This window comes from Sesamum indicum, linkage group LG12 (assembly GCF_000512975.1).
Source record: "Sesamum indicum cultivar Zhongzhi No. 13 linkage group LG12, S_indicum_v1.0, whole genome shotgun sequence".
Taxonomy (NCBI): domain Eukaryota; kingdom Viridiplantae; phylum Streptophyta; class Magnoliopsida; order Lamiales; family Pedaliaceae; genus Sesamum; species Sesamum indicum.
This window is the reverse complement of record NC_026156.1, coordinates 872,372-887,635: the sequence shown is the minus strand read 5'-3', so window position 1 is coordinate 887,635 and position 15,264 is coordinate 872,372. Positions and strand designations below refer to the sequence as shown.

Genomic DNA, 15,264 nt, shown 5'->3' with positions numbered 1-15,264 from the left:
TTTCCAAAGGTAGGGAAGTTGTCTGCATAAATTGATAGTTTGGTGGTAAGTGCAATACCCTCTGTAAGTTGACGGGTGTCTGCAATTATCGCCCAGCCCTGAAGGATGCATTGTTTTCTCTAAATTCTATACGCCTTCTTATCTTTTCAGTTCTAATTCCAGTATTTTGAATTTTTTAAAGAAAATCAATTCTCCAAGCTCTGTATGTACAAGTAGTGACTGGACGTCATTTCTTAAGGTATGGCTTTATTCTCTCTCAATTCACAAAGTAAAAAATTTAATAATCTGACAAGTTGATGGCAAACCCTGCTTCTTTTCTGGGGTTGATCGCTTTCTTCATCTAGAAAATGCTTATATAGAGGGTTCTTTGAAGCAATAATTTGATTCATCTTTCTCTTTCTTGCTCTCCCATTGCTTTTGCTTCATTTATCTGCATTAAAGGAGGTGGTTCATGGTTCAGCTTGCATTTATCATGATTGCAAATGATTTAGATACCAGATTATGTGCTGACTGACTTCTTTATGCCTCAGGCACTTTTATTCCCACTCTTAGATTTGAAGGAAACTTTTCGTTGTGATTTTCTTGCCAAGAGTTTGAGGAAGGTCAAGCCAGAATATAGAAAGAAACGAAATGCAACTCTAAGAATTGTGGCATATGAGATGAGTCCAAAAGTTTTAAAGCACATAAAATGGCACAACTAAGTATCTAGAGCACACTGTCTATTTAGTTTCTGTTTGAGCCTGATTGCTGGTGCATTTGACACGTTGAGAAAATTGAAGTTGAAACTGTGTTATAAGAGATCTAGATCAAATGGATACATGATGCAACAACACATATACATGTATAAGATTTGATGTGGCAACATCACTCAACCGTCACATCGGATGCCGATAGGGTGACCCATATGTGTTATTCTTCCTGTTATCCTTTTTTATTACATGTCATGTCACTCTTGTTGCCTCCTTTATAAATGTAAACATTGAGCTTTTTTTTTAGAGCATATGTTCACTGCTGCACATAAACAAGATATTTGAAGTAGGGATTTCAGAAACACTTCGAGAGCAACTGAAGCATTTAAATTTGGATATCATTGAGAAGGTATAACTACTGATTAATCTCTTCATTAATTCAAACAATATTTTATGTCATCATCTTCTTTTTGCCATGTTATTTGACTTCTTTATGTAGTTTATCACTGATTTTATTCATTTGTCTTGCATATATTACATTGCAGGCTGGTCATTACATGTCTACTGATCTGGCCTATGTATATGAGCTGGTGTGTTTTGATTTCTATCTATTTTATGTTTTCTTTCTCTGTTAACTTTAAGCTTTTTCTGTTGACATAGTTGGTTGTTGACCTCCTGTAATGCTTCCAATTTCAACCCTTAAGGACTGCATATGAATAACCATTGTGCTGTAATCAGGAGTTGAGTGATCGAGTATTTAGTGTAACTTTTAATTTTCACCGCAAACTTACTGACATGATCCTCTGTGTGGCATATCAGGTATTTGAAAATGAAATTTTAGGGCCCGTTTGGTTGTGTTTTCATTTTCATTTTCAGTTTCCAACAATTGGAAATGTGTAGAAATGCTTTATTGGTTTTTGATGTCGAATATAGGTATTAAAAATGTTAAAATTTTTGATGTGACAGATGACGAAATTGATTGAACATGTAAAATTATAAATAATCAAAGTGAGTCTTGCCATTTGAAACAATTTTAATTGATTTGAAGCAAGAAAAGACATGTTGACAAGATAAGACAAGTATGACAAACCCATTTGACCTATAATTTCAAAAAGTTGAGAATTAAAATGAGAATGCATTCTCAATGAAAATGGCTTGACCAACAAAATCCCAACTACCCAAATAGTAAAAAGTGGAAAAAATCTCATTGAAAACACAACCAAATGGGCCCTTAGTTTTAGCCTATAGGACCTCATGCTTGGATGGCCTTAGGAAAGGATTAAGGACAACCTATCAGTTCGCTGACTAATCAAGAGCCCATATGTTACAGGGACATGATTTTGCATTCATAGTTATTCCTGAGTTTGCAAACTTGTAATCCAATAATTTCTGAACTTTCTAGTTCTTTCCTCATGTATTGTTCATTTGTTGATTTTTGTGTTTGGTTGAGCCTTTTGTAGGTCATGGGAGTTATAGATGTAAATCGAAGTAAAGATAAGGGTTATGACACGATAGTGAAAGATGGTTTTTGTGGTGAGGTGAGACATCTTCATAGATTTAGACTGATTTTAAGGAAGTATCTCTATCTTTAAGTGATTCCTCCAAGTGTCTTGCTATCCTTTGTGGCTTTAGTTCCTTGTTCCATGCAGTTGGATGAGCTGAGGCAAATATACGAGGAATTGCCAGAATTTCTGGAAGAGGTGCTATATTTCTGCAGTCATAGTGTTTGAATAAAATATGGAACACATACTCAATGTGAAGAAAATACCTGCACTTACAGGTTTCATCATTGGAACTCGCAAGATTACCTCATATGTCTGGGGAGAAATTCATCCCTTGTATCGTTTATATACACCAGATAGGTTGGTTTGAGCTTATATGGTGGCTTTATATTTTGTCGTGGTGCTTTTGGTAGTCAATGCTAATTTTGTATGGTTTCAGTAGGATAAGTTTTGGGCTTTGAGGTTATTCCATTGACTTCATTTACAATTTGATTTTCCCTGTTGGTTGTCATTTGTTATTTCCCGGGAATGCACCAAACTTCTATAGTTTTTTCCATCTTTATATTGAAGAATGGCTTCACTATGAGGTTATGCACTCCAGAAACTAAAAGCCAACTGATGATACAGGAAACCACTTATTTTTACTAGCTATGAGAGAGACATCTAGTCCTATAAATTGGCAAACTATTTTGTTTCCTTCTTAAACTTAAGGTTGAAACAAATAAGTATATGCAATTGTCATGATTCAGCAGATTTCTAAACTTGGAATAGGTCTGAGGAATCAAAGATCAATGAAACTGGATAGAATATACTCATTTCAGATGAAGGGACTGAATCCAACTATATATTGTTTTGAATATTATGTAACCTTTTGAGTTTCAGAAGACAAATTTTTCCAGATTTTGTTCAGATGCGCCTGAGCTTTCAAACAAAGTTGTCTTGATATATGATGCAGGCTACTTAATGTGCATTTTTGAAGACAAACTCAATGATAACATTCTAGAAAAACTTCAGGATTTTGAATTTGCTGTAAGTAATCCACTTATATATAAATATATACCTTGCATTTTTATCATTTGTGCAACAAAGAGCTTATTGATATTTGCAATGCTTATGTTTGGTAAAATTCTAGTTCTCTGATGAAGATGGAGACTCCAAGAAGTTTTTCTATCGCACTGCAAAGACAAGAGAACTGGATGACCTTCTAGGAGATATATATCACAAAATTTTGGGTAAGTTTCAGGAAGGATTTACATGCATCCAACCTAAAACTAATTGGGGCTATTGCTGATTCTCAAAGAACATTACATGTTATAGCAGCATAAGTACTGTATTGATATTGACCATGAACTGCAGGCAAATTACTCATAGTAGCTTTCTTCTTGAGAGTGTTCTGCTTTTATGGCACACATCTGCCGCTTGCTTGTTTTGATGTGCTATTGTTCATTGTCTCTGATGCTTCCGTTCTCTTTTTCTACTGATCCATTTTTTGTAGACATGGAGAGAGCTATTACCAGAGATCTCGTCACTCACGTTCTTCAATTCTCTGATCCTTTACTCAAAGCTGTTACTTTTACAGCTGAGCTTGATTGGTGAGAACCCTTCAGTTTCTGCTCACTCCATTTTACTGCTCAGGTTCCTGATTGTCCCTGTACTTTTCCTTCTATGCTACTCCTTGTTCTGATCACTATGTGACTACCATGTAGCTCTTTGTCATTAGCATTGGTTGCTCGCCAGAACAACTATGTGAGGCCGATTTTGACTTCAGAAAGCGTGCTAGATATAAGAAATGGAAGGTTTGAGCAGCTATGCAGAATAAGCTATACCTTCGTTGTATTTATGTCCATTAAGATGTTATGAAGCTTTGTTATTGCTACCTGTCAGGCATGTTTTGCAGGAAATGACAGTTGATACATTTATTCCCAATGATACGAAGATTCTGGATGAAGGTACTTGTAGCGACTTTGCTTTTGAATTAATTGGATCGAGATTTGTCACTCATGTTGGCTACTAAGGAGAAGTCATGCACTTGTGCCCACCAGGAAGAATCAATATCATCACTGGTCCTAATTATTCGGGGAAAAGTATCTACATAAAGCAGGTCTGTAAGAATTGACTTCCTTTCTTCCGGTGAAAATTAATTTCCTTAGATTTCCTCGTGTAGGATTTTAACTTCTGTTTGAAGCTAAATACATCCTCAATCATCCTCTGGGCATAATCCGTCTTCCTTTCCTTTTTTTTTTTTTTTTTCATGTCCTTTAATTGTTCCCAGTCTGGACATATTTTTAGGTGTCTATTTAACACAGTCATATACAGACTTAAGTGTTTACCTTCTTTGTGCAGCTCCAACGAATCCTTCATTCTTGTATTATCACCACTCTTGTATTTCTTCTTTTCCTTTTCTTTGTTATAGTTTGTCTGTTCCTTTTAGTCAGGGCTCTGCAAGGGATCAACCATCTAAAATTGATCTGGTCCACGCATAGAAAAATAGTTAATTTCATGGGATAAATTCGACAAAGTGAAAAGCATGCATAAATGGTTAATCAGGTACCAGGAGATGTGTATAAGCAAGTTTGGTGACACTTAGTAGCATAGCAGATAAACAAACCAAGGATGGTTTTACTGTTTGTTTTATCAAAGCTTGTGTTCATCATTATCCCATCTGTAATTCGTATATGCAGCAACTTGGTACCTGGTATTGTCTTAGAAAGCATGAAAATTTTATATGGCTAAATAGCATTTTCACTTATAATGCAATTGCTTATCCACTTTTTATGTGTACACTTGTGTGTTCCAGGTTGCGTTGATTGTTTTCCTCTCTCACATTGGAAGTTTTGTACCAGCAGATTCAGCTATAGTGGGTTTAACTGATAGGTTTCATCTTTTCTTCTCCAATCTTGTCACTCGATCATCCTTCTCATGAGGCAGTTTATTTTATTCCAATTTGCAATAATGCTGTGAACTCATTAACTTAGGATATTCTGTGCAATGGGAAGTAAGTTTATGACCGCAGAACAATCAACATTTATGATTGACCTCCAGCAAGTGGGCATGATGTTGAGGTATGCTAGAAAATCACAGATAGTTGGAATTTTCCCGGGCCTTTTTTGTCTTGTATTGTAGTGTGTCAAGACGGTATTAATGACCGAGACTGAAACCTGTAGCATGGATGATCTTATAGAGTAGATTTATTAATATTTTTGTATACTTTCATCTATCTCCAGGCATGCAAGTTATCAGTCTTTATGTCTGGTGGATGAATTCGGAAAAGGAACTCTATCTGAAGGTAAGCTACTCTGAAAATGCATGATTTCTTAGTGACTGTATGGTTGCTGGTGCTGGTGTCTAACATCTCCTACATATCAATTACAGACGGCATTGGTCTCCTTGGTGGAACCATAAATTATTTCGCTAAATGCGATAATCCTCCTAAGGTTTGATATTTACAGCCTTTCGACATCCTAGCTTCAAGCACAGTAATTCATTAAAATTTTGCCCCTATTTTCTTTTGGATATCTCAGAATAAGACTCCCTTTGTGAATGAAATGAAATGAGTGCCTACCCTCTTTATTGATCTCACAGAATCACCGATCCTCAGCTACTACTTTGAGGCAATAGTTCAAAGATACACAAATCTCCTTTTTCAACTCTTAAATGTGATCCTCAGAATGATCTGTTTCTTTTTGGGACAGAGGGACTACTTGGCAAGGGATGTATTCTTTGTCTATCAGGTTGTCAGTGCTCCTGCTATTACCAACTTTGGATGAGTTTAATGAGAGTTTCTACTGGATAAAGCATATGTGGGGCTCGAGTAGCTGCCTTCTTGGCTAGGAGATATAAATAGATTTAAAATGGCCTAACCCATCAAAGAGTGTTTTCTGCATTTGCGTTCATTATATTCCTTTCCATTTTTCCTAGAGAGTTAATGACACTACATCAAAGCTTTGCGCATGGCTTATTCTCGCTAATGTGAAAGTATGTGCACTAGTTGTTTAGATGTAATTTTTAGGAGTAACTTCATATATTTATGATAAACGATTGCCAGTATCATCAAGTTTTAACCCTGTTAATTTTTAGAAACCACTGTCAATTTTTGTACACTGTCCTGAAGGAGGCCTTTTACTATTTCCTTTTGTTGGGGAGTCAAAGTCTATTTAAGTGACAACTTGCCTCTCATATCAGGATTCTCCACTTTTGTGCAGGTTATGCTGTCTACTCACTTGAGTGAGATATTTGAAAGTGGCTGTTTACTGGAGGTAGCAGAATTTGTGCTTATACTTCATATTTCACATAATTCGAGCTTGAACAACTGTCTAGATCTTCTATGCTACAAACATCATCATTTAATGCCTACAGTCGAGCAAGATCAAGTATTACACCATGAGTGTGCTAAGCCCAGAAGACAAATGCACAGATGTTGAAGACATTGTATTTCTATATAGGTATTGTTTTGTTTTTAATATAATGTAGAATCTAATGTTATTTTAAATAAACGAGACAAATTAATTATCTTGATCCATGGTTCCTCATGTACAGAACACATGGATTCTAAGGCTGTAATTAAGTTTCTCTTCTTGAAATCTCTCTGTTTATAAGGGCACTGATATCAGTCATCTGGACTTGTGATGTATAAAACATTTTCCTTCTCCTACAATGGATGTATTGTGCTAGGATAATACTATGAGTTGGGGTATCGGGATTGTTCTGCTGAATATTGTTGTCAACTCTTTGCTTTCTTACTACAGAGTTCCTAGCACGTGGGTCCAGCCATGTGTTGTTTGTGAGGTTTTGTAAATCATCTTACTTATCTTGTGCCTGGCAGGTTGGTTCCTGGACATGCACATCTTAGCTATGGTGAGTGCTGAACCATCTCTTGAAGCCAATACAGATTCACAGTTTGTTTACCCAAAAGTCAATTACTGTAATTTGTCTTGCAGGATTACACTGTGCATTACTTGCAGGTATGTTTCTAATATTGTCTTGTAAAGCTGGGAATTTAACTTGTCATGAAATATATTTGGTTCAGGATCATGGTATAAATTCTTACCCTATAATTTTCACATTTATCAAAGTTAAAGCTAATAATGATATTTTCGTACTTGAAGCTCTTATGATATTATATTGGTGGCAACTCCTTGAGTGACTAGTTGTATATCATGTTCATACCTAAATTTTGGGATTTCTTTTAAGAAAAAGAAACGAATCTTTTTTTTTTTTTTTTCCCCTGTAATGGTCTCAGAAGGAGATACTACTGTCCGACCACTTAAATCTGAACTGATCACTATTTAAGCGGCAGGAACCTGCACTTTTTGGTGGATGGATAGGGTGAATATGATATGATAGTCCCTCCATGCATAATCATAAATAGACTATTAATCCATTCTTACTTCTTCACAACTAAAGAATTTGGAAGATAAGCTCGTACCAGATTGTCTGAAGCTGGTAGGATAGTAGTTTTGGTATTGAATACGGTTAGCAGGAATTGGGGATGCCAGCTACCATCTTCCAACTGCGCCTACTTCTCATCAGTAAATTTTCCTGTTTGAGAGACTAAAAAGCTCTTCTTTTTCAGCTGGGTGAAGATTCTATCTGGGAAATGCTTTACCTCTTTCAGACCTTTGGGCTTTAACGGAAGTATGATTGTTTCCAGCAGAGAAAAGCTTGTGAAATAACGAAAAAGTTTTGCATGAACTATGGTAGCTTTATTCACAAGTGAACTTGACATCAAAACAATAATATGCTCATCCTATTATATTCAACATTAAGCAATACATATGTTCACAATAGTTTGAATTAGCTATTGTGTCAGCATTCAGGAGTAACTGGAGTTCAAGGAATCCTGTAGGACATTTTTTTGCCTTAGTATATATCCTGTATAAGGCCCCTAACGACTTGCTTTGGGGAGTAAGAGCAGGGATGGGTAGGCCAACGAAAATATTTTCCTTCAATTTAAGTTTTCTGATGTTCTAAATTTCTAGGAGTTTCTAAGGAAGTTGTAAAAAGGGCAGCATCTATACTGATTGCTACTGGAGACAACAAGAATGTTGACAGACTTCTCCATGAGAATATATCGGCACAGGATCAGCAATATAAGGTGCAATTTGCATGCTCTTTAATTGAGTCAGCCAGTTTAAATTTTTCAACACCTAATGAAGTGTGCATACTAACTGCAGGAGGCTGTGGAAAAGATGCTAGCTTTTGATACTTCAAACGGCAATCTGCATCTTTTCTTTGAAGATATCTTACCTTCTCAGCATTGAAAGCATAAGAACTCCGGATTATGCCACATTCGACAGGTGTACAAACGCTGGTAGAGTATTAATGCAGTTTGAGATCTCTTTTTTTTTTTTTGTTTTGTTTTTGGTGGCATCTTAATGCAGCCAGACAGTAACGATCATGTTCTTGAAATGCACAGTTGTGTCCTCTACGCCTTCTGTACAAGAGAATCATTCTCTTGCTTCTTACCCTTCATTTTCTTCTCTGCTAAAATTGTGTTTTCTTTAAGAAAGCTTCAGCATAGCAGGAACGTTAGACACAAGAAGGTTATTGTGCGCCAATCATCAAAGTCGCTGCTTTCAGATTTTATTGGGTATAATGCAATTCATTTCTTCAACATATATATATATATAGACACTTCAAATGTAGAAAACTCAATGAAATTCCCAGTTGTTTCTATTTCAGAAGCACCTATCGCACATGTTCTCACTTAAAATGTGTTGCCTAGTTCTATTATTAAATAGCAATCAGCTCCTCAACGGTCATGGGGAATGTATAATTTCCTGAACCTCTCCAAAGCACATCAATGAAAATGCGAGCAGCTGCCTCTGTAGGATGGTACACATCCCAGAAAAGGTGGTCACTTCTGTCCGAACAAAACAGCGAAAGCGGCGTGCAAGGAAACTTGGCCCTCAATTTTCCCAGTCCACAGCAAGCGGATTTTGTGTCATTGAACCCTGAAGCCCAATTCATATTCTCAATGTAAAGAACGTTCTATCATAACTGGAAAAGGAAGCTAGACAATTTTCAATAAACTGACCATTGTAGTAAGTTTGAGTCAGTACCGTAAGTTGCTGGATTCTGAATAAACTCAGTGAAGACACCGTATGTGTCGAAATACGAGTACTGGAATTCTTTGAGCTCCGATTTCAATTCATGCAGCATCAGTGTGAGCTCATCGTTGTATTTTTTGGCCCAGTAATTTACGTCTTTGTTGCACTCACCGGTGGGGGTGGGATATCTTACCTTGGGCGCACATCCGATCAGGGCTATCCCAGTGACTATAAATTTGCGTGCTCCTAGACCATACATTCCCTGAGTTTGAAAAGGATCACTCAAGCTGTTAATAGTCTTATCAGAATGTGTGTGATTGAAGTTCAATTTTTGATATGCATGTAAAAGAGATATGAATCATAGTTTTGGAGTGAGCGTCTGATGTTTCATGTGTATGAAGTAAAATGCTATTGTACCTTGAGCAATTCTTTGAAGTTGGAAACCATTAGAGTGACATACTCCTGAGGGGAGTATTTCTGAGAAGCGTCAGACCCGGTGTTGAAATAGTTGATAATGTCGTTACTCCCAATAACGACGGGGAAGAGCGACTTTGATAAGTGGTCCTCTAAATGAGATCCCAATTCTTTGGCTAGTCTCTGACGCACGGTGGAGAAATGTCCCAGTTGATGCGGTAATGGAATTGTATGCTTCTGCGTTTATAAGAAAATCAAGAAGCGGGGATAGCTCAGTTGGGAGAGCGTCAGACTGAAGATCTGAAGGTCGCGTGTTCGATCCACGCTCACCGCATATTTTAACATCTTTTTAGCGTCAGACTGAAGATCTGTACCTAAAACTAAAGTCCAATTTCCTTTCTATCTTTCTGTGTTGTTTTCATGAATTTCATCATAAATACTATTTGGCAGTAGTTGAAAATATCCGTAATTACGTGTCCACCACCCAGCTTCATGAAAAGAATATCATGGAAATTAAGTGGGCCGCACTCCGTATTAAGAATTTTTGTACGTAAATACTCACACAACAACAAATCCAAACCATTTGAGTTGAGTTCACTTACGATGAGGCTTTCATCAGTGGTGTTAAAGATTCCGGCTCCTCCCGAAGCAAAGCTCACCCCTTTCACAAACACACCGTTAGGCTGCCCCAGATACGGCGGCGCACTTGCTAACCCCACTTTCTCCGCTGTCAAATTCAATCACACATGCAAATTAATTAATAAATGGACGTCATGATATTATAAGTCGTAGTTTAATTAATATTGATAGTAGATATTTTAGGACCACATATACATTAATCATTTCATTCTCATGTAAGTAATTAAAACAAATACATGTACGTAATAGGTAGATGCATGATATATACCTAAGAAATCAGCAGCATTTTTGCCATTGGAGAACCTGCCGGTTGCTTGGCCACCCGGATAGTCTATGCCGTTGTATGGAAAATCGGCTTTAATTATAGAAAGTTCCAAGTAGTTATTGTTGCCAACGTCCACCAGCGAATCCCCAAACACGTACATACCCGGTACACTACTTTGAGCCCTCGAAACAGCACAAAAAGACAGCAGAACAAAAGAGAGAAAAATAGAGCAAGAAAACGAGGATGCAGATGATCGCATCATGAAGAAAGAAGCCATTGTGTGATGAAATTTGAATGCTGCGATGATGGAATAATTAAGACAAGTAGGGTGTGTAGTTTATATATATGTTGGGGGATGGAGAAATGTGAAGGGTGATGATGAGTAGATGTGAACGAGCAGAAAAATTGATGAGGGCTGAGTTTGTTTTGTGTGCTGCGATGGAGAAACTTCGTCCGCCCATCTCTATATATATTTGACCTTTACATATGTGTGTGCGTTGTGAAGGGATTTTTTGCAGTGAAATTGTATTGGATGAGGGTTTCTGTTATATTGTTGGATGGAAAAATGTGATAAATGTATAGTGCAGTAGTAGGTTTTAGCGCGTTTTGTTCCTTGTGAAATTTTTAATCGTTTTTATTTGTTGAGTTGGTTTGTTTGCTGATTCTTGAATTTTCCTGGGAGTGACTGTAAAAGATATGGATCCACTTGGAAGCTTTTTTGTTGGCTATTATTCCATGGGGTTTGATGGCATTTTACTAATTAATATATATATATATATATTCAATTACAAGCATTAATATAGAGTGGATTCAATGTGAAAATGATGTAGAATTATGATGAGAAAGTTGTATGTATATATGAGTATGTGTGTGAATGAAATATTAGTTGTACAAGTGTTGACCAATCGATAATATATTTGTGTGGTGTTGAATACATATAAGTGGAAGGAGTCGCACTAGCAGCTTTTGTAATCGTGTTTTCATATCATTCTGGGCCTATATATGTCCATCGACTTCCGATATTTTGAATGATGAGAAGAGACAAACATACACATCAATATTGGCCAAACCCAAATTCCCAATATGTCGATTCATTGTGTTTAGGCTTAGCTACGTGAGTTATTTCGAGATTTTTAAGTTTTCGTAAGTCGTTTTTCTTATTTATGGACGGAAAATAGCCATGCCACATGTCTGTATATATACTTTTTTTTTTTTTTCTGTAAAGATAATTTTCATTAAGTAAAAAAATAAATACGATAGTACAATACAACTTACTTAATCTAAGCGATTTACTCGACAGGCCAAAGAATCCGCCATAAGCAGTAAAGTGTACAAGTGCTAATAGCAAGGTAATTCTACACTAAGAATCCTCTGCTGCACATCTCGAATCACTAACGCACCCACAGTGCGTGTATCTCTATGTATTATATCAAATCGCCTAATATTACGCTCACGCCATATATGGTACACACACGAGGCCAAAAGAGCGCGGTAGGCCATAGAAATATAATGTTTGCCTCTTCATTTGGAAGCAGCCATAAGACGTCAGTAGCCCAAGCTCGATTTGACCATCCGTATATATACTTTAAGTGGAAGCTATTAGAGAGTTTACACATCATTAATATATATACATATATGTGAAAGATAGTGCAATAATATTTTTAATTTATTAGTTCAAGTTAAGATTGAAGTTTTACAAATAAATTTAAAATTATAAGTTTGAATTAATTAAATATAGAATATTTATCTTAAAGAAGAAAAAAAAAAAAAAAAAAAGATAGTGGAAATATGTGAAAGAAGATCGATCGCACTTGAAGCCATTATTCCATTTTGTGTGATCCGCTGGTCTATGAGAAGCTCATACAGTCATCAGTCATCAGTCATCCACCAACAACATGCACATCACTCCCCTTTATTTGCCTGCTCTTATCAACTCTTTCTCTCTCTCTCTCTCCCAATCATTTAAATCTCAGTATTAAATCTTAATAGAGAAGAAATTCAGAAAATTGTTATAACACGCTTCATGTGTTATATATTTTTTGGTCGGTGATGAGTTTTAAGTGAGTTAAATATAAATTTTAAATATATTAATGATGTATATGAGTTGATGATGAATTTTAAGTTCATTAAAATTAATTTAATTATACGATATATTACTAAATACTTTTACATTTCTAACTTTTCATATTTTTTATAAGAAACAAAATTCTCAAAATATTTTTAGTAAATTATTGAATTAATGAAAAAAAAATTAAAGGAAAGTGAAGGATACTTGCAATTCATATGTGACCATTATTTTTTTTAATAAATTGACAGTATACAACTATATTGTAAATTTCAATGAACATATCAAGTATCAATATTTAATAAATTTTTATAATGAACTAACACGTACTATTATTATTGAGGTTGAAAATCCACAATTCAATTTTAGAAATAATTATAGAGAAATTGATTGCACGGTTATTCATTTCATGATTTGGTTCGAAAAATACGGTATTTTGTAATATTTTATGAGCTTTTTATTTTATATTTAACAAATAAATATTTAATGTAACCTGATTACAGTCCGTAAATAATGAATAATTATCATTTAATTATATTATATTGCATGTTGGATTAAAATATTGTCATCTTATTATTATCTATAAGTTTGAATTTTGTAAACATTAAATATAATAAATAGATATCATTGATCCAACCCGACCCATTTGCAACCCTGATCTATTTTCAACTCGTTATTTTAAATCCATTTCAAATTCAACCAATATTGGACTAATTCGTTTGGACCCGATTGAAAATCGACCCAACCCACCCATTTGCCACCCCTAGCCACATGTAATGAAATGAAATGAACTTGTTTGAAGCAATTCTTGATCAACTTGTACACAAAAAGCTTGAGAAAACCATAGTTTCCGAAAAGCTAAAGACACTCTATTGGGCTTGTTGGACTGGGCTCAGACTTACCTCGCCCACTACAACTTCCTTATTTGGGCTTATAAATTGGTGCCGCAGGCCCATACCTTTCCATATCCTTCAATTATTAGCTCAGTATAAAATTAAAAGAGAATTTTATAGAATTATCTGTAGACAGAGGGTTGGACTTTAATTTGTTACATTTTGTTCAAATTTTAGCTATATGTATCTCATTAAATTATTATGTATTTGATTTAATTATTCCAAGTGTTAAATACACTTTGCATCTTTATACTATGAATAAAGTGCATTTACACCCCCTGGACTATGAAACGTAATAAAATAGCTCCTAATATACACTAAATTTTTTATGATAAAAATGCCCTTAATTATTTACACCTTTAAAATATTTCTATTACGATCATTCTCCTCAATATAGTTTCAATTATTATAATTTTTTTATTTAAAATAAATACTATCTAAAATTTATAATTTTTATACTGAGTATAGAATTTGTATAAACTCCATAAATTTATAATATTTATACTTTTCACACAATTGGTAAAAATTTACATAATTTTTGCTTATACAGTATTTGTTATGTATATTGAACTTTTTTTTTAAAAAAATTAACTATCAATAAAAATTTAAAATATTTCATTGAATATATATATGCTGTAAAATATGCATATCTATAATATAATTAATATATAAAATTTTATATTTTTTTAAGTGATACATTTTTATTATGTAGACATGTACTTGAATAAAATTTATAAATTATATAACATACTTTTTCTATAATATTATATGCATTATGTATTGACACATATTTACATGTACTTCTTAATATAATTTATTTTACTTTATAAAATATATTTGCATATATTGAGCTTATAAATATTTTTTGTGTTTCATAATTTATAAAAAATTATAAATTACAAAAATTATTTTTAAAATAAAATGTGAGTTAAATTTGAAATCACTAAAAATAGTTTAGGGGAGATATTTTAATAAAATTTATTTTAGGAAGTAGAATAAAAAAGTATAGGGGTGAGTGAAAAGGGCATTTTAGTCTTATCAATTTCAAATTATTTTGTCAATAGTTTTATTGTTACATTTCATACTTTAAGGGTGTAAATAAGACAAATTGCATAATTCAGAAATGCAAATATATTTAATCTTTATTTTAATTATGTATTGTTAGCTTGTTATTTTTTATTAATTTTAATGTCTTGTTTTTATTACAAGTGTTTAAAACCATCGAAATCGAACCGTCTAAAGCTACACTAAATCATACTTTTGATTTTAATTTTCAAAATTTATTTGATAAAATCGCTAATGACATACAATTGGTTTGAAAATGTTGAAACCGCATGGCCGTCATCGTAGGCAGTTTGAATAATCGAGCACTATCATCATGTAAAAAAAAAAAAAAGCAAATGTTAGAAAAATAATCAGGGGTACGTACGGTACAGAAGGAATGGCGCGTAGAGGATGAGCACTGCAAACACGCGCTGCGACTTTGCACAGAAATATCTGCAAAAGTCTGAGCCCGGCAGGTTGACGAAAGGTTAGGCGGCACCCAACCCAAACGCCGTCATTCTCAGCCACTAACGCCGTTTCGCTGGTTTTCTCCCAGCCTCAGCTCCAGACCCAGGTTTGGACAACAAACAGAGGAAAAAGCAGAGCCAGGTAGAACCATACCAGTCTCCAAACCATGGAGTGAGAGAAAAAGACAGAAAGAAAATATAAAATAGAAATATAGAGAGAGAAAGTGTGGAAAGTGG

General features: G+C 34.7%; 2 protein-coding genes and 1 non-coding gene across 7 annotated transcripts in view; 2 read left to right on the top strand and 1 right to left on the bottom strand.

Annotated features, from left to right (window-relative positions):
* Positions 1-8,804, top strand: part of LOC105174877 (DNA mismatch repair protein MSH5) — a 13,828-nt gene extending 5,024 nt beyond the window's left edge. For 2 of the 4 annotated variants that reach the window (XM_020698506.1, XM_020698507.1), the window contains 22 exons: positions 182-238; positions 997-1,098; positions 1,235-1,279; positions 2,150-2,227; positions 2,339-2,389; positions 2,470-2,551; positions 3,147-3,220; positions 3,324-3,423; positions 3,687-3,783; positions 3,898-3,987; positions 4,076-4,140; positions 4,234-4,292; positions 4,989-5,065; positions 5,167-5,253; positions 5,416-5,477; positions 5,564-5,625; positions 6,394-6,447; positions 6,548-6,633; positions 7,014-7,045; positions 7,129-7,152; positions 8,170-8,285; positions 8,365-8,804. In XM_020698506.1, the coding sequence (XP_020554165.1) occupies positions 182-238; positions 997-1,098; positions 1,235-1,279; positions 2,150-2,227; positions 2,339-2,389; positions 2,470-2,551; positions 3,147-3,220; positions 3,324-3,423; positions 3,687-3,783; positions 3,898-3,987; positions 4,076-4,140; positions 4,234-4,292; positions 4,989-5,065; positions 5,167-5,253; positions 5,416-5,477; positions 5,564-5,625; positions 6,394-6,447; positions 6,548-6,633; positions 7,014-7,045; positions 7,129-7,152; positions 8,170-8,285; positions 8,365-8,451 (1,587 nt within the window). In that variant the 3' untranslated portion in view covers positions 8,452-8,804. Of the gene's footprint in view, positions 1-181; positions 239-996; positions 1,099-1,234; positions 1,280-2,149; positions 2,228-2,338; positions 2,390-2,469; positions 2,552-3,146; positions 3,221-3,323; positions 3,424-3,686; positions 3,784-3,897; positions 3,988-4,075; positions 4,141-4,233; positions 4,293-4,988; positions 5,066-5,166; positions 5,254-5,415; positions 5,478-5,563; positions 5,626-6,393; positions 6,634-7,013; positions 7,046-7,128; positions 7,153-8,169; positions 8,286-8,364 lie in introns of those variants that run through there. The other 2 variants (XR_002288186.1, XM_020698508.1) reach the window with 2 other exon arrangements.
* Positions 8,530-11,105, bottom strand: LOC105174879 (GDSL esterase/lipase At5g55050). 2 transcript variants are annotated; one of them, XM_020698509.1, is made up of 5 exons: positions 10,562-11,100; positions 10,257-10,381; positions 9,658-9,891; positions 9,253-9,502; positions 8,530-9,144 (listed from the first exon to the last, which is right to left on the bottom strand). In XM_020698509.1, the coding sequence occupies exons 1-5, from the start codon at positions 10,833-10,835 to the stop codon at positions 8,924-8,926; spliced, it is 1,104 nt and encodes a 367-aa protein (XP_020554168.1). In that variant the 5' UTR covers positions 10,836-11,100; the 3' UTR covers positions 8,530-8,923. The 2 variants fall into 2 exon arrangements, with proteins under 2 accessions (XP_020554168.1, XP_020554169.1); XM_020698510.1 differs by having other exon boundaries at positions 9,006-9,144; positions 9,228-9,502; positions 10,562-11,105.
* Positions 9,916-9,988, top strand: TRNAF-GAA. The gene has a single exon. It is a non-coding gene; the product is annotated as a tRNA-Phe (tRNA).

Excerpts from the sequence above, each read along its gene's own strand:
- LOC105174879 (XM_020698509.1), bottom strand. The coding sequence starts at position 10,835 with ATGGCTTCTTTCTTCATGATGCGATCATCTGCATCCTCGTTTTCTTGC. Across the intron at positions 9,892-10,256 it reads CCACTGATGAAAGCCTCATC|AAGCATACAATTCCATTACC; the intron begins GTAAGTGAACTC and ends TTATAAACGCAG. Across the intron at positions 9,503-9,657 it reads ACTTCAAAGAATTGCTCAAG|GGAATGTATGGTCTAGGAGC; the intron begins GTACAATAGCAT and ends TTTCAAACTCAG.